This window comes from Hyaena hyaena, unplaced genomic scaffold (assembly GCF_003009895.1).
Source record: "Hyaena hyaena isolate Hyena2069 unplaced genomic scaffold, ASM300989v1 scaffold_61, whole genome shotgun sequence".
Classification (NCBI taxonomy): Eukaryota; Metazoa; Chordata; class Mammalia; order Carnivora; family Hyaenidae; genus Hyaena; species Hyaena hyaena.
In genome coordinates, this window is record NW_024080693.1 from 1,846,360 (window position 1) to 1,866,848 (window position 20,489).

At 42.1% G+C, this 20,489-nt stretch overlaps 1 protein-coding gene across 2 annotated transcripts in view; it reads right to left on the reverse strand.

Annotated features, from left to right (window-relative positions):
- Positions 1-14,065: 14,065 nt before the first annotated feature.
- Positions 14,066-20,489, reverse strand: part of ZNF507 (zinc finger protein 507) — a 44,416-nt gene continuing 37,992 nt past the window's right edge. For both annotated transcript variants that reach the window (XM_039231931.1, XM_039231930.1), the window contains 2 exons: positions 16,926-17,060; positions 14,066-16,319 (listed from right to left, as the gene is read on the reverse strand). In XM_039231931.1, the coding sequence (XP_039087862.1) occupies positions 15,953-16,319; positions 16,926-17,060 (502 nt within the window). In that variant the 3' untranslated portion in view covers positions 14,066-15,952. The remainder of the gene's footprint in view (positions 16,320-16,925; positions 17,061-20,489) is intronic.

A 20,489-nucleotide genomic window follows, 5' to 3' on the forward strand; every position in this document is an offset into this window, starting at 1 on the left:
GCGGGAGCGCCCATTGGTCCCGGGAGCCGTCCGTCAGCGCAAGTCTCCGCCCTTTCCAGGGGCGCCCCGCCCCGTCTCGTGCGGCGCCGGCCGGAAGGAAGAAGTACACTTCCGCTCGCCGCGCCAGCCCCGCCCACCCACGGCTGCGAGCACAGAGCACAGAGACCCCTGACCCGCGCGTTGCAGACGGCCCGCCCCAGGCTGCACTTCTCGGCCGCGCGGATTCCCGCCAGCCCCAGGCCAGAGCGAGAGGTGGCCGCTCGGGGGAGGAGGGGCCTGGCCCGGAGGAAGGGTCGCCTGGGTGTGGTGGCAAGAGACCGCGAAAACCTTTTGCTTGCTCCCGTAGCTTCCTGCTCCCCGCGTGCTGGTGGATGCGGGGCGGCTCAGGGAGGGCCTGGCGGGCCGAAGCAGGTGACCCCTCGGGGCTCTCCCCGCCTCCCGCTTCGCAGGCCTGTCGCACCCTTTTTCCGGGTCTTGGCAGCCCCCCAGGCCCCAGTGGCCGCTGCCGTGTGCTTGGAAGGCGCCTCCACTGCGGTACAGAGCACCAGCAGAGACACTTGGCCTCTCGGGAGACTCCCCGGCCCCTAGCGTTGGGGTGGGAGGCGGCGCGCCACTTTCTTAATCTTGCCTTCAAGGATATGCTTCTCTTGGTCTCCAAGACTAGAGTGAAGCCTGTGTTTGAGGGCAGGTACTGTGCTTTTACCTGGGTATCTTTTATTTTCCTTCCTTCCTTCCTTCCTTCCTTCCTTCCTTCCTTCCTTCCTCCCACCCTCCCTCCCTTCCTTTTCTCATTCATTCATTCATTCATTTATTTATAGCATGAGTAGGGGAGGGGCAGAGAGATAGAGAGAGAGAATCCCAAGCAGGCCCGCAGTGTCAGCTTAGAGCCTGATGCGGGGCTCGAACTCACAAACGATGAGATCTTGCCCTGAGCCGACGTGGGACCTTTAACCAGGATCTGTAATAGACTGAGCCACCCAGGGGCCCCTACCTGGCTAGCTTTCTTAATGACACCGCAAAGAAGTGTAGATGAAGCCTTCTGTCAGCAGCTGGTTAAGCGACACGTTCAGTTGATTTTTGTTGAATGGTCCTCTGGGTCCTCCACCTGTGAAGACTGTCCTTCCCCCCCCCCCCGTCTAATTCCAACAGGAAGTTCATCCAGGAAGCCTTTCTCTGTCACCCATGTTGGGTACTTTCTCCTCTGTGTGTCTGTTACTATTAATAACAAGCACGTGTTTTGTGGAATGGATTGAGGTATTGGGCGCTTTAAGAAAAATAAATGTCAGCTGTTTCTTCAGATGGCATTTGTCATGTTTTAGCTTTATTGTTGGTGTCGTTGATGTAGCCGACTTGAGAGCAGAGCTTATGTTTGCGATCCATCTTTTTCGCGTTTAGATGCCTTGCATAAAATACTTTTGGGTGCTTAATAAATACATAGGTGACTTGATTCTGCCTTAAATAGAATTTTCCCCCCTCTTAATTGTATACAGGGTCTTTTCAAAAATTGTGTCACTCTGGGGAAGAATATGTCTGTGGTGCAGTGTACAGCCCTTGAGTGAAGGAAACAGTACTCAGTAACAGCTCTTTGTTTTAATATTAATGGAATGGTTTTTCTAGCAAGATAAAACTTTGAGACTCCTTTTTTAAAAAGTATCTACTGCTGAGAGTTAAGTCTTCAGAATGAGGCCTGGGGCGCCTGAGTGGCTTAGTTGGTTAAGCGTCCGACTTCAGCTCACGTCGTGATCTCAAAGTTTATGAGTTGGAGTCCAACATTGGGCCCTCTGTTGACAGTTTGGAGCCTGCTTTGGATCCTCTGTCTCCCTCTCTCTACCCCTCCCCTGCTTATGCACGGCTGTGTGCCATGAAAAATAAACATTAAAAAAAAATATAAATATATAAAAGAATGAGTACTTAGCTTTGATACAGTAACCATGGGGGTGATGGATAAAAAGGCCCTGCCCTCAATGAGCCCTGGTCATGGACTGACCGCAGTTGTGTACAGGAATCCTTGTTTGCCTTATGTTTTGAAGTCCAAACGGATTTCTCTCTGTTGTGGCCACCAGTAGTGAAGCTGTGGTCTTCTAGAAGGGTGCAATTCAAACTGTGGTCTTTCTTGGGGACCTGTGGCATCGCTGTCACCATCTCCAGGGTGGTTGTTGGGAATGCAGATGATCAGATCCTGCCCCAGACCCACTGAATCCGCATCTGTACGGGTGGGGTCTAATAATCTGTTTTAAAATGTTCTCCGTGTGAGTCCAGGCAGAAAAGTTTGAAAGCCGCAGCAAACCTTGCTATTCAAAATGTCTGTGGGCTAGAAGTATCAGTATCGCTTGGAACTTTCTTAGGAACACAGGCTCTCAGGCCTTCCCCAAGACCTACTGAGCCAGCATCTGCATTTTAATATAATGCCCAGGTTATTTGTATGTACGTCGCACTTGGAGAAGCACCACGCCAGAAGTCCTCACTGCTAGTGACATCCTTCCTATAAAAGTACTTGCCTCGGGACCCAGGGAGAGCTCTCTTTTTCCTATCTGGTACACAGTGTTCTGTTTTAAATTGCTTGGCTTAGCAGTGTGACCACTCTTGACCACTGCACTATCTTCTGTGACAATGGACTCCCCGGTGTCCTTCCTATTAACCTTTCTGCCATTCCTTTTCAGTCTCCTGTAAACTCTTCCTTCTAAAAGCAATGGCTCTCTGGCTCATGGCTCCGCTTTCCACTGATACCCTGATGGCACATACATTCTTACGTCCAGGCATATTTCCTGACCTCCAGGTCCCACGTGGACGGTGTCTATTCAACATTTCCATGTGTGCAAGCATCTCAAACCCATTAAAAAAATAACCCTTTTCTAATCCCCAACGTGCTCGTCATCCCATGTGCCCTGTTCACCTAACTCCTCAAGTCAAAACCCCAGGAGCCAAACGTGGGCCCTTCCTGTCATGTAATCCATGCATCTAAACATGGAGTCTTACCAGCCTCTTCCTGAAATATCTCAGAACTTGCCCAATTTTTCTCCTCCTCTATTGCCACCACCCTAATCCAAGTTACCATTCCTTGTCAGGATCATTTTTTAAAATTTTTTGTTTGTTTTATTTATTTTTGAGACAGAGAGAGACAGAGCACCAGTGGGGGAGGGGCAGACAGAGAGGGAGACACAGAATCCAAAACAGGCTCCAGGCTCTGAGCTGTGAGCACAGAGCCCGACGCGGGGCATGAACCCACGAACTGTGAGATCATGACCTGAGCCAAAGTCGGATGCTTAACCGACTGAGCCACCCAGGCACCCCTGTCAGGATCATTTTAATGACCTCCTAACTGATGGCCTGACTCCATCCCTGCCTCCTGTTCTTGTCCACTCATCCCACCCTCCTTGTAATAACCAGGGTGATCCTACTGTTTTTATATAAAAATCAAGCTCCATAACACAGCTTGGGATTAGTGCCATGAATCAGTCTCCATTTACCTCTCCAGCCTCATCTCTACTTAACTATTCGTGAATATCTAAGTTTTTGCAAGTGTCTACTTGCACTCTCTTTGACCTGACTTACATGCTATTTGGTCTTTAAATTTCAACTTAGTCCTTGCTGCCTGGTGTTGATACCCTCCTAGATTCCTCTCATACCGAATCGTAGCTGTTCTGTGTGATTGATAGGATACCGTGGAAATGACATTGTGGGGCTCAGAAGACATCCCAGTTTCAGCCTTAGCCTCTCTTGGATTGGTCATTTAGGGGACCCCAGCCACCATGTCGTGAGGATATTCAAACAGTCAGTGGAGAAGGCCACTTGGGCAGCAAGTGGCCTCTGGCCAAGAAGTAGCATCCCTTTGCCAGCCATGTGAGTGAGCCACCTTAGGGGAAGGGTCTGCCAGCTCCAGGTCAGCCTTCAGATAGCTGCCACCTCTTGAGGGCTCCCGAGCCAGAAACACCCATCTGCCACTCCCAGACATCTGACATGGAAATAATGGGATAATAAATGTTTCCTGTTTTCAGCCATTCAGTTTTGGGGTAATTTTGTTACACAATGATAGGTAATCCAGCAATATTCTTCTGTGCAGGGGGTGCCTGGGAGGCCCAGTTGCTTAAATATCCAACTCGATTTCAGCTCAGGTCATGATCTCATGGGCATAGGATCAAGCCCCAAGTTGGGTTCCATGCTGACAGTGTGGAACCTGCTTCGGATTATTCTCTCTTTCCCTCTGCCCCTCCCCTGCTGTGCATACTCGTGCACTCTAAATAAACAAACAAATAAACTAACTAAAAACATTTTTCTCTGTATGGATGTAACATAATTTTATTTAACTATTCTCCTCTGGACATTTGTTTTTAGTTTTATCCTATTACAAGCAATGCTGTTGAGAATATTCTTATACTTATATAATTCTTTAGGACATATTTCTGGAAATAGAATTGCTAGAATTCATATTTTAAATTATGATATGGCACCTGGGTAGCTTAGTTAAGCATCCGACTTTGGCTCAGGTAATGATCTCATGACCTGTTTGTGAGTTTGAGACCCACGCCAGGCTCATTGCTGTCAGCGCAGAGCCCGCTTCAGATCCTCTGTTCCTCTACTCTCTTCCCCTCCCCTGCTTGTGTTCATTCTCTCTCAAAAAGAAATCAACATTAAAAAAAATTATGATAAACATTGGCAAACTACTTTCCAAAAAGGTTAATTGTTCTATTACTCTACACTTCCACCAATGGGTGTTCCACTGCTGATTTCTTTGTGCCTTTGCAACAATCCAACAATGGATATTTTTAGTCTGCCAATCTGACAAGTGAGATATCAAATGACAAGTGAGACATCACTTTATTATTATTATTAATACTAAGTAGGCTTCACACCCATCTCAGAGCCCAACATGGGGCTCAAAGTCACGACTCTGAGATCAAGACTGAGCTGAGGTCAAGAGCTGAACACTTAACTGACTGAGCCACCCTGTATCATATCAGGTGCCCCAAGATATCATTTAAATGCTAGTTGTGAGATGGAGATAGTTGTATCGGGGGTTTATTGGCTGTTTGTATTTCTTTTTCTATGACTTGTCTTTTTGTCTTCTTTGACCAGTCATGGATTTAATCTTTTTTTAAAAATGTTTTATTTTTATTTTTAATTTTTGACAGAGAGAGAGAGGCAGCATGAGCCGGGGAGGGGCAGAGAGAGGGGGAGACACGGAATCTGAAGCAGGCTCCAAGCTCTGAGCTGTCAGCCCAGAGCTTGGTGCTGGGTTCAAACCCATGAACCATGAGACCATGACCTGAGCCAAAAGTCAGACGCTTAACTGACTGAGCCACCCAGGCGCCCCAGTCATGGATTTAATCTTGATGTGACAGGATTATTTACAGATTAGAGAAATGGACTTTTTGCCATATACCCTGCAGAGGTTTCCTCTTTATTGTATGCCTCGTCAGGTGTCTTTTGCTATGTAGCAATTTTCCATTTTTTATACTGTCAAATCTATCACCTTTCTCTTTATAGCTTCTGGGTTTTTCCATCATGCTTAGGAAAACCTTTCTCACTGCAAGACTGTAAAATTTTAAAAATACTTTCTTCTAGTTTTTAAAAATATGACATCTTTAAAAAAATAAAAATATGGCATCTTTTTAATATGGGGTGAGATGGGGATCTGATATGCCTTCTTTCTAGCCGGTTGGTCAGCTATCTCCCCATTATTCTTTGAATTACCTGTATCACATACGAATTCCTGTATATAAATGGCCTGTTTGTTAACTATTATGTTTAAGTGATTTTAAAAAGGAACTCTATGCAACAGTTCCACATATGTGTAACTACTGTTTCTTTATAGAAAGCTTTCATCCTTGTGAGAGCAAGTGCCCCCTTTATTATGTTTCTTTTAAACACATGTCAGGGCTCCTGGGCAGCTCAGTTGGTTAAGCATCCAGATCTTGCTTTTGGCTCAGGTCATGATCTCACGGTTCATGGGTTTGAGCCCTGCATCGGTCTCTGTGCTGTCAGCCCAGAGCCTGCTGAGGATTCAATCTCTCCCTCTCTCTCTCTGCCTCTCCTCTGCTCTCTTTCTCTCTCTCTCTCTCTCTCTCTCAAAAATAAACATTTTTTAAAAAACCCAAAACGGCTTGGCAAGCTTTACATATTTATTGGCTCAGATGAACTCTGTAACCATTTATCAGTTTTCAACAAAGAATCCATGGAGGATTTTACTAGCATCGTATAAAATTTATAGGAACGTTTGGGCGAAGTGAAATCTTCCTAACACTGGGTATTCTATCATAGGAACACCTGTTCGGTTGAAGACAGTTTGGCCACCCACATATGTTTTTCTAACAGTGCTTTCATCCACTCCATGTCTTTCCCTCTTGTCTGCAAGCGTTGGCTTTCCATGTGTCTTGATAAAGGGGCAGACTTTTTGACTGCAAACCTTTATCAGATAAAAAGCCTGTCCTCAACAGCTCAGTGTATACACAAGCATATATTTAGCTGAAGTCAATACAAAGGGAGGTCCTAGTGTGTTCTGCCTGCCTTCCACTGGATTGTTCTACACACCCCTTGTGTAAGAGCCTCACCAGGGGCTGCAGACAGGCTGTGTCTGCAGCGTCCTTCGGAGGCTGGCTCGGTGTGCTTAGCCTTCTGGAACTCCTGTGCCAAGTCAGGGGCCCACTTCCTCAGTGCGTATTCATCATCACAGACCTGCACGGGAATTGAGGTTACACTGGAGTCCTTCCCTCCTTTAAGGTCTTTGTCAATGTATGGCCCCTTCCCTGCGAGATTCTTAAAAAAAGAAAGGCATTATGAGATACTGTTAGCATTGATTTTTTTTTCCTTTGATCAACTTTGTATTAATTAGATTTGTAGTGGTTTACATAGTGGAATTCAGGGGTGCTTGGCTGGCTCAGTTGGTAAAGTATGTAACTCTTGATCTCAGGGTCATGAGTTCAAACTCTGCATTGGGTGTGGAGCTTAATTAGATGAAATTAAAAGTAGTGAAATTCATAGGCAGATTAGCTAGGTGCATAATTATCTGACTCTTAAAGTTAAGTTTTTAAAAAATGTTTATTTTTGAGAGAGAGAGAAAGAGAGAGGGAGAGGGAGAGAGAATGAGTGGGGAAGAGGCAGAGAGTGAGAGGGAGACACAGAATCTGAAGCAGGCTCCAGGCTCTGAGCTGTCAGCAACAGAGGGCAATGCGGGGCTCAAACGCACTGAGCTGTGAGATAATGACCTGAGCCAGAGTTGGATGTTTAACCGACTAAGCCACCCAAGCGTCCCTAAAGTTAACAGTATTTAAGCATTGCCAGTTTGGTTTCATTTGCCTTAATACCCACTGCTCTAAGCTCTACTTGTCTGTTATTCCCACCTACACCTTTTTAAAAAAGTTTATTTTGAGAGAGCGAGCAAGCATGGCGCAAGCAGGGAGAAAGGTAGAGAGAGACGGAGAGAGAGAATTCAAAGCAGGTTCCAAGCTGTCAGTGCAGAAACTGACATGGGGCTCAATCCCATGAACCATGAGATCATGGTCTGAGCTGAAATCCAGAGTTAGATGCTTAACCGACAGAGCCACACAAGGCCCCCATCCCCTTACACCTTCTTTTCTAATTTCCATGGTTAGGATAATGTTGTACTTGTAGATTTCAAATGAGGACATGAATAGTCAAGTTATTCAATTAAAGCAGATGGTGATGCTTTATCGCATAAGCTTCTTGCCAAATGTGATGATTCCTCGATGTTGGCTGTTCTAGTCCACAAACCAGTGGCCTTGGCTGGTCTTCCTAGTTTGTTCCTTTGGACTGTTCTAATGTCATCCCCTGCAACAGGCGGAACACAACAGGTGTCTAAAACTCCTAGAAGTACATATTTCCTACCAGCGGTTGCCAAAGCGTGTTGTCTGGCTTGGGGAGTTTTGGGTTTTTCTGTAGGAAGAAGTAGGAGTCGGAGCCAGAAATGTATATGTTTCTAACACTCTCAAAACTAAGATATTTTGTCCTGCCTTAAATGATGGCTAATCTAGCACTGGGTTGGATTTTCACAAAGTGTTCCTCTGCTACTGTCCTGGGTCCCCCTGCCCCCCACGAATATTGGTAAGTTGGCTCGAAGGACTCCTTATGCATAAGAATCCACAGGTGTGCCTGTCAGCCAGGACTCACTGGACCCCCAGCAGTGGTGTAGACTGTACTGGTATGACTCTCATCGAATTACCATTGCTGGATGTACCTTCTCTCTGAGCTCTGGTTTGCCTTTCTTCACTGTGGCCATCACCATGCTCCCCCTTGATCCCCCATCACAGAGATGACACGTGGATTTTTGGCTCCTGTGTTGTCAGCACAGTTGATATTGCCTCCTACTGGAAGACCCTGGGAAGCTCGGAATTTCCCGCCAGACCACCCACCACGTCCTTGCTTTGACGTCTTGAACCCTGGACTATCTTTTAGATGTGATGTGAACTGTCTACAATATCCTAGGGACTGAAAAATAGGTTTGACTTTTTTGGTATCTTTGAAGGGATAGGAGGTTTTGTTCTGAGTGTTCTTCCTCAAAACACAAACCAGCATGGCTCTTAGGTTCCTTTCCAAGGTTGTAACAAGAACCTTTGATACCATATTTTATAAGGGCAATTTCCACCCCACTCACAGAGCACATCAACTGAAGCAACCACGGTTGAGCCCCCAGATGGCCAGGCCCTCCTATACGTACATGGTTATGAACTTTCCCAACAACCCTACGGGGCTTACATATTCCCATCTGTTCTGCTGAAGAAACTGAGTCTCAAAAATGGTTGAAAGCCTTATTCAAGGTCACGTGGCTTGGAACCGAGTATAGTCCAGAACTGTATCAGGACTTGACTAAGTATTTTATAGACAATCTCATTTGATCCGCATAACCCTAAGAGGTAGGTATTTACTGTCAGCTTTACATGTCAGAAAAAAAAGAATAACTGAATTTCTAAGACACTCCAAAGGGTAAAGCCGGACTCTATTCCAAACCACCTGAGGCAGCAGTACCCACTCCACATGCAGCTCTGGGGCGCTGTGCCCTTGACATTCCTCCACTTATTTCAGATGTGGTGACTGCTTTCCCATTAGGAAGATTCATTTTCTCTTCCTGCTGTTACAAAGATCAGCTTTAAAAATTGTCAGGCAGTACACTGGAGCCTCTTAATCAGCCTTTGCACACTGAGCACAAGGTGGGCACAGATTCTAAAGAGCCTTATTTTAGATTTCTTGACCTCTACGGTGATACTCTGCATGGACTCCAATATCGTCATTGTAGCAAGATACTACCTCACCAACTGTGTTCTCTCTCATGCCTCACAGTGGGGAAGGGGTGAAAAACTGAAGGTAACCTTCAAACCACTGGTTTACTTAATTATCCCATCATAACTTTTTTTGTACATTAGCTGCAGAAGATCAGAAATAAATACAGCTTAAGATTTGAACCACGTCCTGCTGTACTTTTTCTCATAAGCCTGAAATAGAATTTTCTAACACCTTTTGTGGTTGGAAATACTGAATTTAAATACGGCTGCAGATATAAACAGAAAGAGCAAGATGTGGATCGATGTGCTTATTTCAGTAAGATGCAGCCACGTTATTTCTGAAATACAGATACTAGAACTGATAAAATGACAAGTAGAAAATACAAAAATCTGGAGATGTGCACTGTAGTGACAATGAGCCTTTAAATAACATGATTCGGTACTAATAAAAGACCTGAAAAACGAACAACTTTATTTTGTTGAGGGTCTCTTTTGGTCACAATTTTTAAGATTAATTATTAAAAAAACATTTCATTATTACTGATACCAATGGTATTGACATAGATAGGTATCCTTTTTATTTTTCTGAACAAAAGATAAAGATGAGAAACCAGAAACATGGAATGGTTGAGTCTGAGCTCAAGGTCAAGGATTCATTATTTTCTGATTTATGTATATCAAACTCTAGCTACCTAACATATGTAATGTCCTTCCCAAACAAAGGCCCCACGTACCTCAGTATTACCCTAGAAGCTTCTGTCTTACATTCAGTTTTGCAAACTTACAGAATGGTGCCTTTACTATCTGCATTCAGTGACAACTGGTGTAAACGTGGTTGGGTCAGGGAGCAAAAAGACACCAACATTTGTTACTTTTGTCATATAAATCTAAGAATTTATAGATGCCTAAAATTAAACTCTTTAATTCCAGAGATCTACTATGATCTACTTTTATAAGGCACACAAAGGAAAGTGATTACCCATTACTGGAAGAAATAACTAAGTAGATGAGAAAACCAAATCTATCATAATCTCACAAATACTTTATGATTCATTGAGCAAACCTGCCACAGTATCTTAATGTGCCACCACAAAAATGGGGTCTAGTCCCCCAACACAACAAAGAAGTGGGTTTCGCTGCACAGGTAGGACTTTGGCAGTGACTCAAGCACCTTACTGTCATTTGGATTCTGAGATATAAACCAGAACACATGACCTAAGAAAGCCTATCCTATGACCCAGTTAAAAACTTTTCAAAGAATTTATGGAACTGAAAATGTTCATTTTATGTCTTTGCTGACTGATCTGGAAGACATCTAGGTAGGAAAGTGCTGTGACTGTCTCTTCACTCGGCCAGTTTAGTCAACAGATCTACACTAAAGCCAACTACCACCCCCATGCATTTGGCTTTTATCCATTACAAAGCGGTGCATCAAAGACTCTTTTCTGTGCATCCGGGATTACTGAAGTCCGCTGTCCCCCCAGTCGGGTGGATCAGCTGCCATGGTTGCCGTGCACTGCAGTGAGACACGTCCGTGGCGCTGCCCCACCGTCAGCGATGGCGCCCACGGCCCTCAAAGGGTGAGGCAAGGAGGGCACCAGCAACACCACAAGGTTGACAGGAGGAAAACAAGACAGTACTTTTTATAGCAGTGTTATTTAATCGTGCACTGTTATTTTAAACAAATTGTGTTTGGCTTTAAATAGCAGAGATGATGAAACAGTCAGGTTCAAATCATAAATTATGGATAAGGGCTGTGGAAGAACAGGAAGACTTTATAAAAATTACAGGGGGGAGACATAATACAACTTCACTAGAAAACAGTTGCTATAAAAAAACATTCTTTATAAAAAGGTTTTTTCTTTTCTGCTAGCTTTAAAGCACAGATCGCACCATTGTTCCTCCAGGTCTGAGGTCAGCAGACAGAAATTTTCTATGGAACTATTTACTATCGAACAAATATTAATTTGGGCTTTGTGGGCCTTACAGTGCGTCACAACTACTCAATGCTCCTGTTGTACCTTGAAGATAACCATAGGCAACATGTAAACCAATGAGCACAGCTGTATTCCAATAAAACTTTATTAGTATTTATTAAAATGTCTACTTAGTTTTGATAGAGAGAGAGAGAGAGAGTATGAGCAGGAGAGGGGCAGAAAGAGAGGGAGACAGAATCTGAAGCAGCCTCCAGGCTCTGAATTGTCAGCACAGAGACCAATGTGGAGCTCAAACCCACTGACCGCGAAATCATGACCTGAGCGAAAGTCAGACACTTTAACGGACTGAGCCACCCAGGTGCCCCCCAGTAAAACTTTATTTACAAAAACAAGGGGCAGGCTTGGATTGAAGCAAGGGCTGTAGTTTACTAGTCCCTCTTCTAGACTAGCACTGTCCAACAGAAATATTACACTAGCTACGTGCGTAATTAAAATTTTTCTAGTAGCTACATTGGGAAAAAATTAATTTTAGTGATATATTTTATTTAACCCAAAATATCATTTCAACATGTAATATAAAACTATTAATAAGACACTTTACTTTTTGTACTAAGTCCTCAAAACTGTGCATTGTACACTCATTGCATACTAGTTGGATTTCAAGGGCTCAACATCCACATGTGGCTAGTGGTTAGCGAATTGCAGCATATGTTCTAGAACTTCCATGATGGGATTTCTACAACGAATCTGGAGTTTAGTGACAAAGTGTTGGCATTTGGTTCTTAAAAGATAGGGGATATAATTATGTTGCCTCCAGGGAGATAGGACAAGGGACTACAGCTGGTGGCCTCTACTCCTGGCTGAGGTGGCCCAGGAGAACTAGACCAATGACTCAGGCGATGTCAGCTTCACCTGTCAATGCAGCCGGCAAATCTACTTTACTTGGAGAAAATACCTGATACAGACCACAAAACGATCAAGGTTTGAACACATTATTGTAATTTTGGGCTTTCAGTAAAGAATGCTAATTGTCATCAATACAGCCAGTCTTCAGCACGGTCACTGTAGTAGAGCTGAAAGCATAGAAACATGTGATTTGGTAGATAAAATGAAGAACCGAGTAGTAAGGGAAAAAAAGCTTCACAACCAGACTGAATGTTTACAATATATTAAAACAGTCTAAATGGTTTTTCAATTATCTTTGTGTAAGAGTTTCATGCTAGCCAGCAAGAGCAGAACCAGTTACCAAAGGGTAATCAGAAGCCGTCATCGTAAGTTCAACCCTGAGAGGTTCTTCAGTTTTTAAACCCCACTTTCCAAGTGATCAAATCAACGTTTCCAAGATAAAAATGATAGAAACATCTGGTAATAAAACTTAAGAGGCGAGTGTTTTTAACAAAAAATTTATTACCAAAATACAATATTAAAGTCAATACATGACAAACTCCTGTAAAGCAAAATAAATTATTCTAACATTGTACAGTATTTCCAAAGGTAGTTAAAGAAGCACTATCGACCTCGCTTCACTGTTTGTTGAACAGATAAACTGCTCTACCATGAACACGATCCTCGAGTTTTAGACTTTAAGGCATGCAGCTCGTTGTGCAGGATAATTTTACAAAATGCAAATCATCCTATTTTAATAAGATACAGTGTCAGAATTAACTGTAGTCTTTACATGTCAGTGTTCCAGAAATTTTTAGACTTTGGCTATAGAAGCAATGCCATAGTGTTACACAATACTTATTTCTTAAAAAAATACATGTATTCATGTCCATGAATATCAAACTCAAATTTCTATTAAATATATTTTATAGAATATTACTTAGAGCACCTTGCTGTACAATAAAAAAAGATTAAATAAGTGTCTATGAAAACTAAAAATATAATAAGTCTCAATAGAGAAGCCTGCTTGTCTTTGTCAAGCCAAGTACATGGTGGGAAGATACAATGTAAACATGGGTGCCCCCCATCTGCTGTGTGAGAAAAGACAGAGAAAGTAATAATGAAGCCACCAATAGCTACCTCGAATAGGATGAGAGATCTAGAACAGAAGCTTCTGTCAGTGTCATTGCACTGCACTGGCTGCACACAGAACTAAAGTCCAGGGATCACTGGGATACAGGCGTGGGACACTAACCACATCCTGGACTATTAGAGAGTGAGAGAAAATGATGACCCCTGAAAAGTATTACCTGTAATGATCAGAATGCAATGCACCATCTTGCCCCCTCCTCACCTTTGCCTGGTATCCAGTAAGTTTCTTTGAAAAATTAATTTTACTATCTAAGAACTGTTAGGTGTTTAGAGTGGGAAACGAATACTATGAGCATTATATGCCAAAAGATCTAGTATCACCGAATACATAGTTATTCCTATAAAGGGAATTCCTGCCGATTATTTAATACCTACCTCTTGTACAATTACATTGCATACTTCGCCTTCATTATTACTTTTAGAAATGCTCAATTGTTCCTGGTAGAGACACTCTTAACTTCCGGCTTGCTATCAAATGGTGACAGGAAGGTAGAGAACACCCATGGTATAAGGTTCTTCCCAAAGCCCCACAGAAAGCATTTTAGGCCAGAATCAGATGAACATTTAAAGGTTTGGAACTTCTGGGTGAATTTTTCCCATGAGCTAGGGAAATTTTAAATTCATGATTCCAAATGGAGAATTTAAGTAACAATCAATGGAAATGGTTTAGGGAACTGAAGGTTAATTTAAAAACTATCAATGTTTTTGGGATTTTTTTGGTTATTAGTATTTCCAAATGATTACATAAAATTAAAACCAAGAAACCTTTATAAAACAAAATTCTGCTAAGAAGGGTTTTAATTTTCAGAATGAGCAGTTAAGAATGGAACCATTTAAAATATCCACTTAAACATGATATGAGATAGAACTGAGTTTTAATTCTGAAAACAGGAGAAAATGAACATAAATCTACATGCAGTGAACTTGGGTTATATAATTAGTATATATAAATTCATTTTATGTTTTTAAAAACCACCTATCAGAAATGGATTAACTCTTATAAATAAAGCTACCTAAATCAAACAGCTGGCAATTACAATCGATTCTGTTTGTTTAAATATCATCATCAAAATAAGATGTAAAAAAAAACAAAAAAACTGAACAATGTTTCAAGCTGGCCTGGCCCCACTTAACAGTTCCTGATGCTATCTTAAAAATATTAATTTATTCAGTCCATACCTGGACTCGGGGAAGGGAATTCTTTCCTAAAATGTGTCTACAGAGTAATCACTGTCTTCTAAGTTTATCAGAGTCACAGCCTCAGCTCTAGAACATGTTAGAGATCAAGTTCAGAAAGAGCACCATGAAGATGGTGCACTGCTCGGTGCACCGGCCTTCTGACTTGTGCGCAGAATTTACTTCAACAAAACGACGCAAAAATAAATGATCAGTACTACAGAAGCAAAACCAAAACCACCCTGTTCTCTTCACTTTGAAATATATTATAATACAGAACGTGTAATTAATGAGAAGATTACATGTATTTGATGGCGAGTTTTAATGCAAAAGCACTTGTAGTTGCCTGTCCATATGTCCTATTGCACACTAACCAAAAGGAATAGCCTAGATAGGAGAAACCCTGTAGACTTGCGCCAAGTTAAAAGTTTTATAAACAACCTGAATTTTTACTATAGTTTAGCCACATTTGATTATACCTCTTATGCTAAGTATAACTAGATTAATAAACTCCAGGCAGTAAAATCTCAATAGCAGTACTCATTTTAAGGGGCCTTTGAATTTCACCCCTCGTCCCCCAAATGATTTTTATTTAAGAGTTCCAAGGATTTCCAAGGTCTGATGATCAAATGCGAATCTTCACACTTGGCTGCTTGCATAGACCTTTGAGATGACACGCTTGGTTTAATTTAGAAGAGAGGATCAGCCTGTGTTAAGTATGGAGGAAACTGCGGTGTTCTGTCAAACACTCTGAAAGTGTGCTGCACTACATGGGTCCCCATTTTCACAAACTTTGTGATTTGGTTTGAGGCTGGTGGGAATTCACCTATTTTCTCCTTTGCCCACAAGACATTCACTGTAAATTTAAGACAATAATTTACTTCTTAAATGCCTATTTACAATCTAGATTTGGATTCAGAGGTCTCTTTTTTAGGGAGAAATATATCCTAGATTGAGTATATAATTAACTCCTATCGATTTGGGAAGAGTTGGGTCGATCACTTCACAGCCCTCTGGTGACCTTTTCTGTGCTGACTCTGCTGGTCACAGTGAAAAGCCCTCAGAGAGCAGCCCCCTGCCCCTGATGAGAGGCCCAGCCCTCCACAGCTGGCATGTCCAAGTTCGGAATGAAGAGAACTAAGCTCTGCTTAACACTGGGACACTTTTATAACAGGAAGTTTTAGAACAGTTCTGGAAAAGCTCTTTCTTAACTCTTCTGCTTGCATTTCTACACTATAGTAAGCTCTGAAGAATAAATACACCCACCACTAAGAAGAGGTCACAGGGTGAGAAGAGGGCACAGGGCCAACACAGGGTTACATCTTTGCTTCCTCCTCAACCTACTTCCCCTCACTCACGATTAGCATTCCTGCTTATCCATTTGGAATTCTTTTTATTATACTGCAAATTTGGTTCCAAAGTCACACCTTGTCTTTTCCTCAAAACAACGAACAAAAAAACCCTCCACACCAACTATTTCTTCTGTGTCTAGTAAGTTATTTGATAGCACAAAGGCGAAACTGGTTTAAAAGATTTCTCTTCTCCCGTGTTCCTCTTTAAGTACTCAGTCTAATTTGTGTTTAGGGTTGTGTTGTGGTCCTTACTTAGGATGATGTTTACAATCTCACCCTCATGCTCTTTCATATGATCCAAGAGATTCTCCTTGCTGGTAGATTCAAAACCGCAAATACAACAACAGAAGAGTAAAACGCAATACTCCATGCCAGGAGGGGCCTGGCTGGAGTTTTTTTCTAAACTGCATGAGGTATTACTGGTAGGGCTCAGTTTCTCATTGTCGCTGGAACCGACAACTTCGCCAGGGGCCTGGGAAATCAGCTCTGAGGCTGACACCAAGTTTTCCGAACTTCCAGTGACAGGATCAGCTCTTTCCTCACTGCTACTTGAGAGCATCTTTCCAGGGGACTTCCCTAGAACTCTTAAAGAAAAAACAGAACACGCCAAGCCTTGAGCTGGTTATAATGTAAGCCCAGCAGATTTAACCCTCACTTTTCTTTTTTTTCAAATATATATATATATATATATATTTTTAAATGTTTTTATTTATTTCTAGGAGAGAGAGAGAGAGCATGAGCAGGGGAGGGTCAGAGAGAGAGGGAGTCACAGACTGAAACAGGCTCCAGGCTCTGAGCTGGCAGTCAGCACAGAGCCCGACGCGGGGCCCGAACCCACGAACCGCGAGATCATGACCTAAGTGACAGTCGGACGCTTAACTGACTAAGCCACCCAGGCGCCCCTCAAATATATATATTTTTTAATGTTTTATTTATTTCTGAGAGAGAGAGAGAGAGAGACAGCGTGAGCAGGGGAGGGTCAGAGAGACAGGGAGACACAGAATCCGAAGATAGGCTCCAGGCTCTGAGCTAGCTGTCAGCACAGAGCCCGCCGTGGGGCTCGAACCCACGAACCGTGAGATTATGACCTGAGCTGAAGTCGGACACTTAACTGACTGAGCCACCCAGGCGCCCCTTAACCCTCACTTTGGTTTACATACAACAGAAAGGAAGGGGATAGGACCGAATACCTGCTGCTCTGTGAAATGGCATCATTGATGGCTTTGTTTACTTGTTCGTAGTTATAATTCTGGTCACTAGCATGCTTCCACATGTGAGACTTCAAAGAAGGCGGATGGCTGCATACGTACCCACACAGAGAGCATCTGAAAGACACGCATGAGAGTCAGAATGATCCCCCAGCATCATTTAAATAATTATAATGGTTCTGTAACGATTATGAAATTCCTTCCCCTGAAGCCTTATGAGACATTGTATTTTACTAAATCTAAGATGTTATCTGATTGCAAGTGACATATTGATTTCAGAGGCTAACATGTCTTAGAACAGATATCCTAGAATCGATAAAATTAAGGACTTTATATTATAAAAAATTATTAGAATCATGACAAACATTCCAGTTTACGTGGCTATTACAGTATTTAGAAAGATTTCTAATATACTAACATACAAAAATCTTTGCTCTAAATTATTTAACCACACACAGAAAGAAAAATACACAAAATCAATACTTTCTATACTGCTTTATTTCTTAAGAAAGCAAAAAGGAATTAAATAATTTCAGTAAGAACTCTGCTTATTAACAGATCCACAGAAAATGGAAGTAGTAGTCCTGGAAAGCATCAACCATTTACATTTCATAAATAAAGCGGATAATTAAAAAATTTTTAAACGTTTCTATTCAAAATAACATTTTTTTCACATAATTGGCTACCCTCAGTAAAATCTGAACTGAATGAAACATTTAAAAAAAAGTAAAAAAAAAAAAAAAAAAGAATAGACTCTTTTTTCAAGTAGACGCTTTTGGCACATTTTTAGGTTTATCCCCTCTTTCTCCAGCACCCAGTTCCCCCTCTTAGTAATGTCCTGCATCAGTGTGCAGTATTTGATACAAATGGTGAGCCAGTTCAGAAACATCATCCATCAGTAACAAGTCTACAGTTTACACTAGGGCTCACCGTTTGTGTTGCATAGCTCTCTGTGTTCTGACAAATGCGTAATGTCATGTATCCACCACGACAAATCATAGAGAGTAACTTCCCTGCTGGAAATATCCCTTGTGCTCTACGTGTTCACCCCTTCCAACCCCTGAATCCCTGGCAACCACTGATTCGTTGCCTCTTCCAGAATGTCCCATAGTTGGAATCATACCGTATCATACCTTTCTACACTGGTTTATCTCATTTTAAGTCCCTTCATCTCTTTTCACATTTGAAGTCCCTTCATCTCTTTTCATGGCTTGATAGCTCTTTTCTTATTGCCAAATAATGCTCCATTGTCAGAATGTATCACAATTTGTTTATCCATTCACCTACTGAAGGATATCTTGGCTGCTTCCACATTTTGGCAATTATGAATAAAGTTGCTATAAACATATATGTGCAGGTTTTTGTACGGTTAGGAGTTTTCATCTTTTGGGTGAATACCTAGGAGCACAACTGCTGGACTGTATGATAAAGTTATATTTATCTTTTTAGAAAACAGCAAATGTTTTTCAAGATTTTATTTTTAAGTAATCTCTACACCTAACTCGGGGCTCAAACTTATAACTCTGAGAGCAAGAGTCATAAGCTCTAATGAATGAGCCAGCCAGGTGCCCTGTAAAGACTTAAGTAGAAGCCTAACAAAACAGGTAACTTATCTGAACTCTTCACTGTAAGAGACATGGTCACTAATAATGAAGCACAAAGAAAATAAAAAGCACAATAAAAGAGAGTAAATAAGACAACTAAATACGGCAAGGATTAAATTCTTCCTCTAACCCATCTTACACTTTATGGTGGGTTCAGCAGCATTATCTATTTTTAAAAATTTTTTTAATGTTTATTGATTACTGAAAGACAGACACAGAGTATGAACATGGGAAGGTCAGAGAGAGGGAGACACAGAATCCGAAGCAGGCTCCAGGCTCCGAGCGGTCAGCACAGAGCCCGATGCGGGGCTCGAACCCACGAACTGTGAGATCATGCCCTGAGCCAAAGTTGGATGCTTAACCGACTGAGCCCCTGAAGAGCCCCTCAGCAGTATTATCTTTTAATACAAGTCCCGAGACGTCAGGTCCGAGGCCACGGAAGAGCCTTTTACCTTAACAAACACCAAGCCACTTTAAGGGAATAAATGTGCAATTCTTAGAAGAAATTCCATATATTGAAACATAAAGAAGCTGTACGGTTTTCACTAATAAGCAAAAAAAATGCATCACAACCATAAGCCTGGAAAAGACGAGTAGTCTGACAATGCCATTTTCGTGCCGACGTGAGGAAGAGGAAATGCAGACTAAATGTGTGTAGTACGAATTCAGGAGAGGAATCTGGGAGCATCTGCTAAAGCTGAAGAGGCACACAATTGTCACCCTGGATTTTAGTTCAAGGCAGCTAGCTGTTCACAAGGACACATATGAGAATCATCACTGGGGCCATGAGCATTAAAAAAAAAAAAAAGACAAGAAAAAGGATGCAACTCACAACCATGGATTTCCCACAGGACGATGTAAATAGAATGGTTTACTTTCATATAATGGAACTTTATACTGTGCTTAAAATAAAAGAACTGGATGTGTACTTATTACCGTGAACCGATGTCAATACGGGTCAGTGAGAAGAAAAAGTTAAAAAAAATATTTTTTTTGCTATATCATTTAAATAAATTGTTAAAACACCAAACCAGTACATATTGTTTATTAATATGTACATACATGCATATACACACACATACACACTAAAGTTTTTTTTTAATGGTAGGAAATGATATATATTAGCATCAGCACAACAGGAAGGAGGGGCAGGACAAGTTCTAGCTGTCCCTGTTTTATTTCTTCAAAATGTGGTAAAAATGTTTGAAGTATTTTTAAATACTTCTCTTTAAGACTCTTTAAGTCTTAACTTTGAACTCTTTAACTCTTCTTTTTAAATTCTCTTTAAGACTTTATAGCTTGGGGGCACCTGGGTGGCTCAGTGGGTTGAGCATCTGACTTCGGCTCAGGTCAAGATCTCACGGTTTGTGAGTCCAAGCCCCGTGTTGGGCTCTGTGCTGACAGCTCGGAGCCTGGAGCCTGCTTCAGATTCTGTCTCCCTCTCTCTCTCTGCCCGTCCCTCATTAGTGCAAGTACTCTCTCTCTCTCTCTCTTGCTCCCAGAAATAATAAATGAATAAACGTTTAAAAATCATTAAAAAAAAAAGACTTTAGAGCTTGCATAATGATTTTATTACTGGCCACACACAGAAAACTAATCTTAATTCATTTTATTTTGCCCATTTATATATTTTTGGACCCATCTCAATAATCTGTTTCATGAACATCTAGAAAAGGGCCAGCACTTAGTGATCACTCCCACTTCTGTGCCACTGAGCTCAGCATCCATACGTGACTGTATTAGTCACACTGTGTGATGAATGTGCTGACGGCTCAGTCCCTGGCTACAGCGTTTCTGGGCTGCTCCCCTGAAAGCACAGCCTGCCCGGCACCACAGTGGCCTGGCACCCAGGTCTACGCTGAGCAAGCAGGAGTGAAACGGTCAAGGCCAAGGGATGCCCATTCGTTCCTTCCCTCCCAGTACTTTCACCAAGGACAATGCC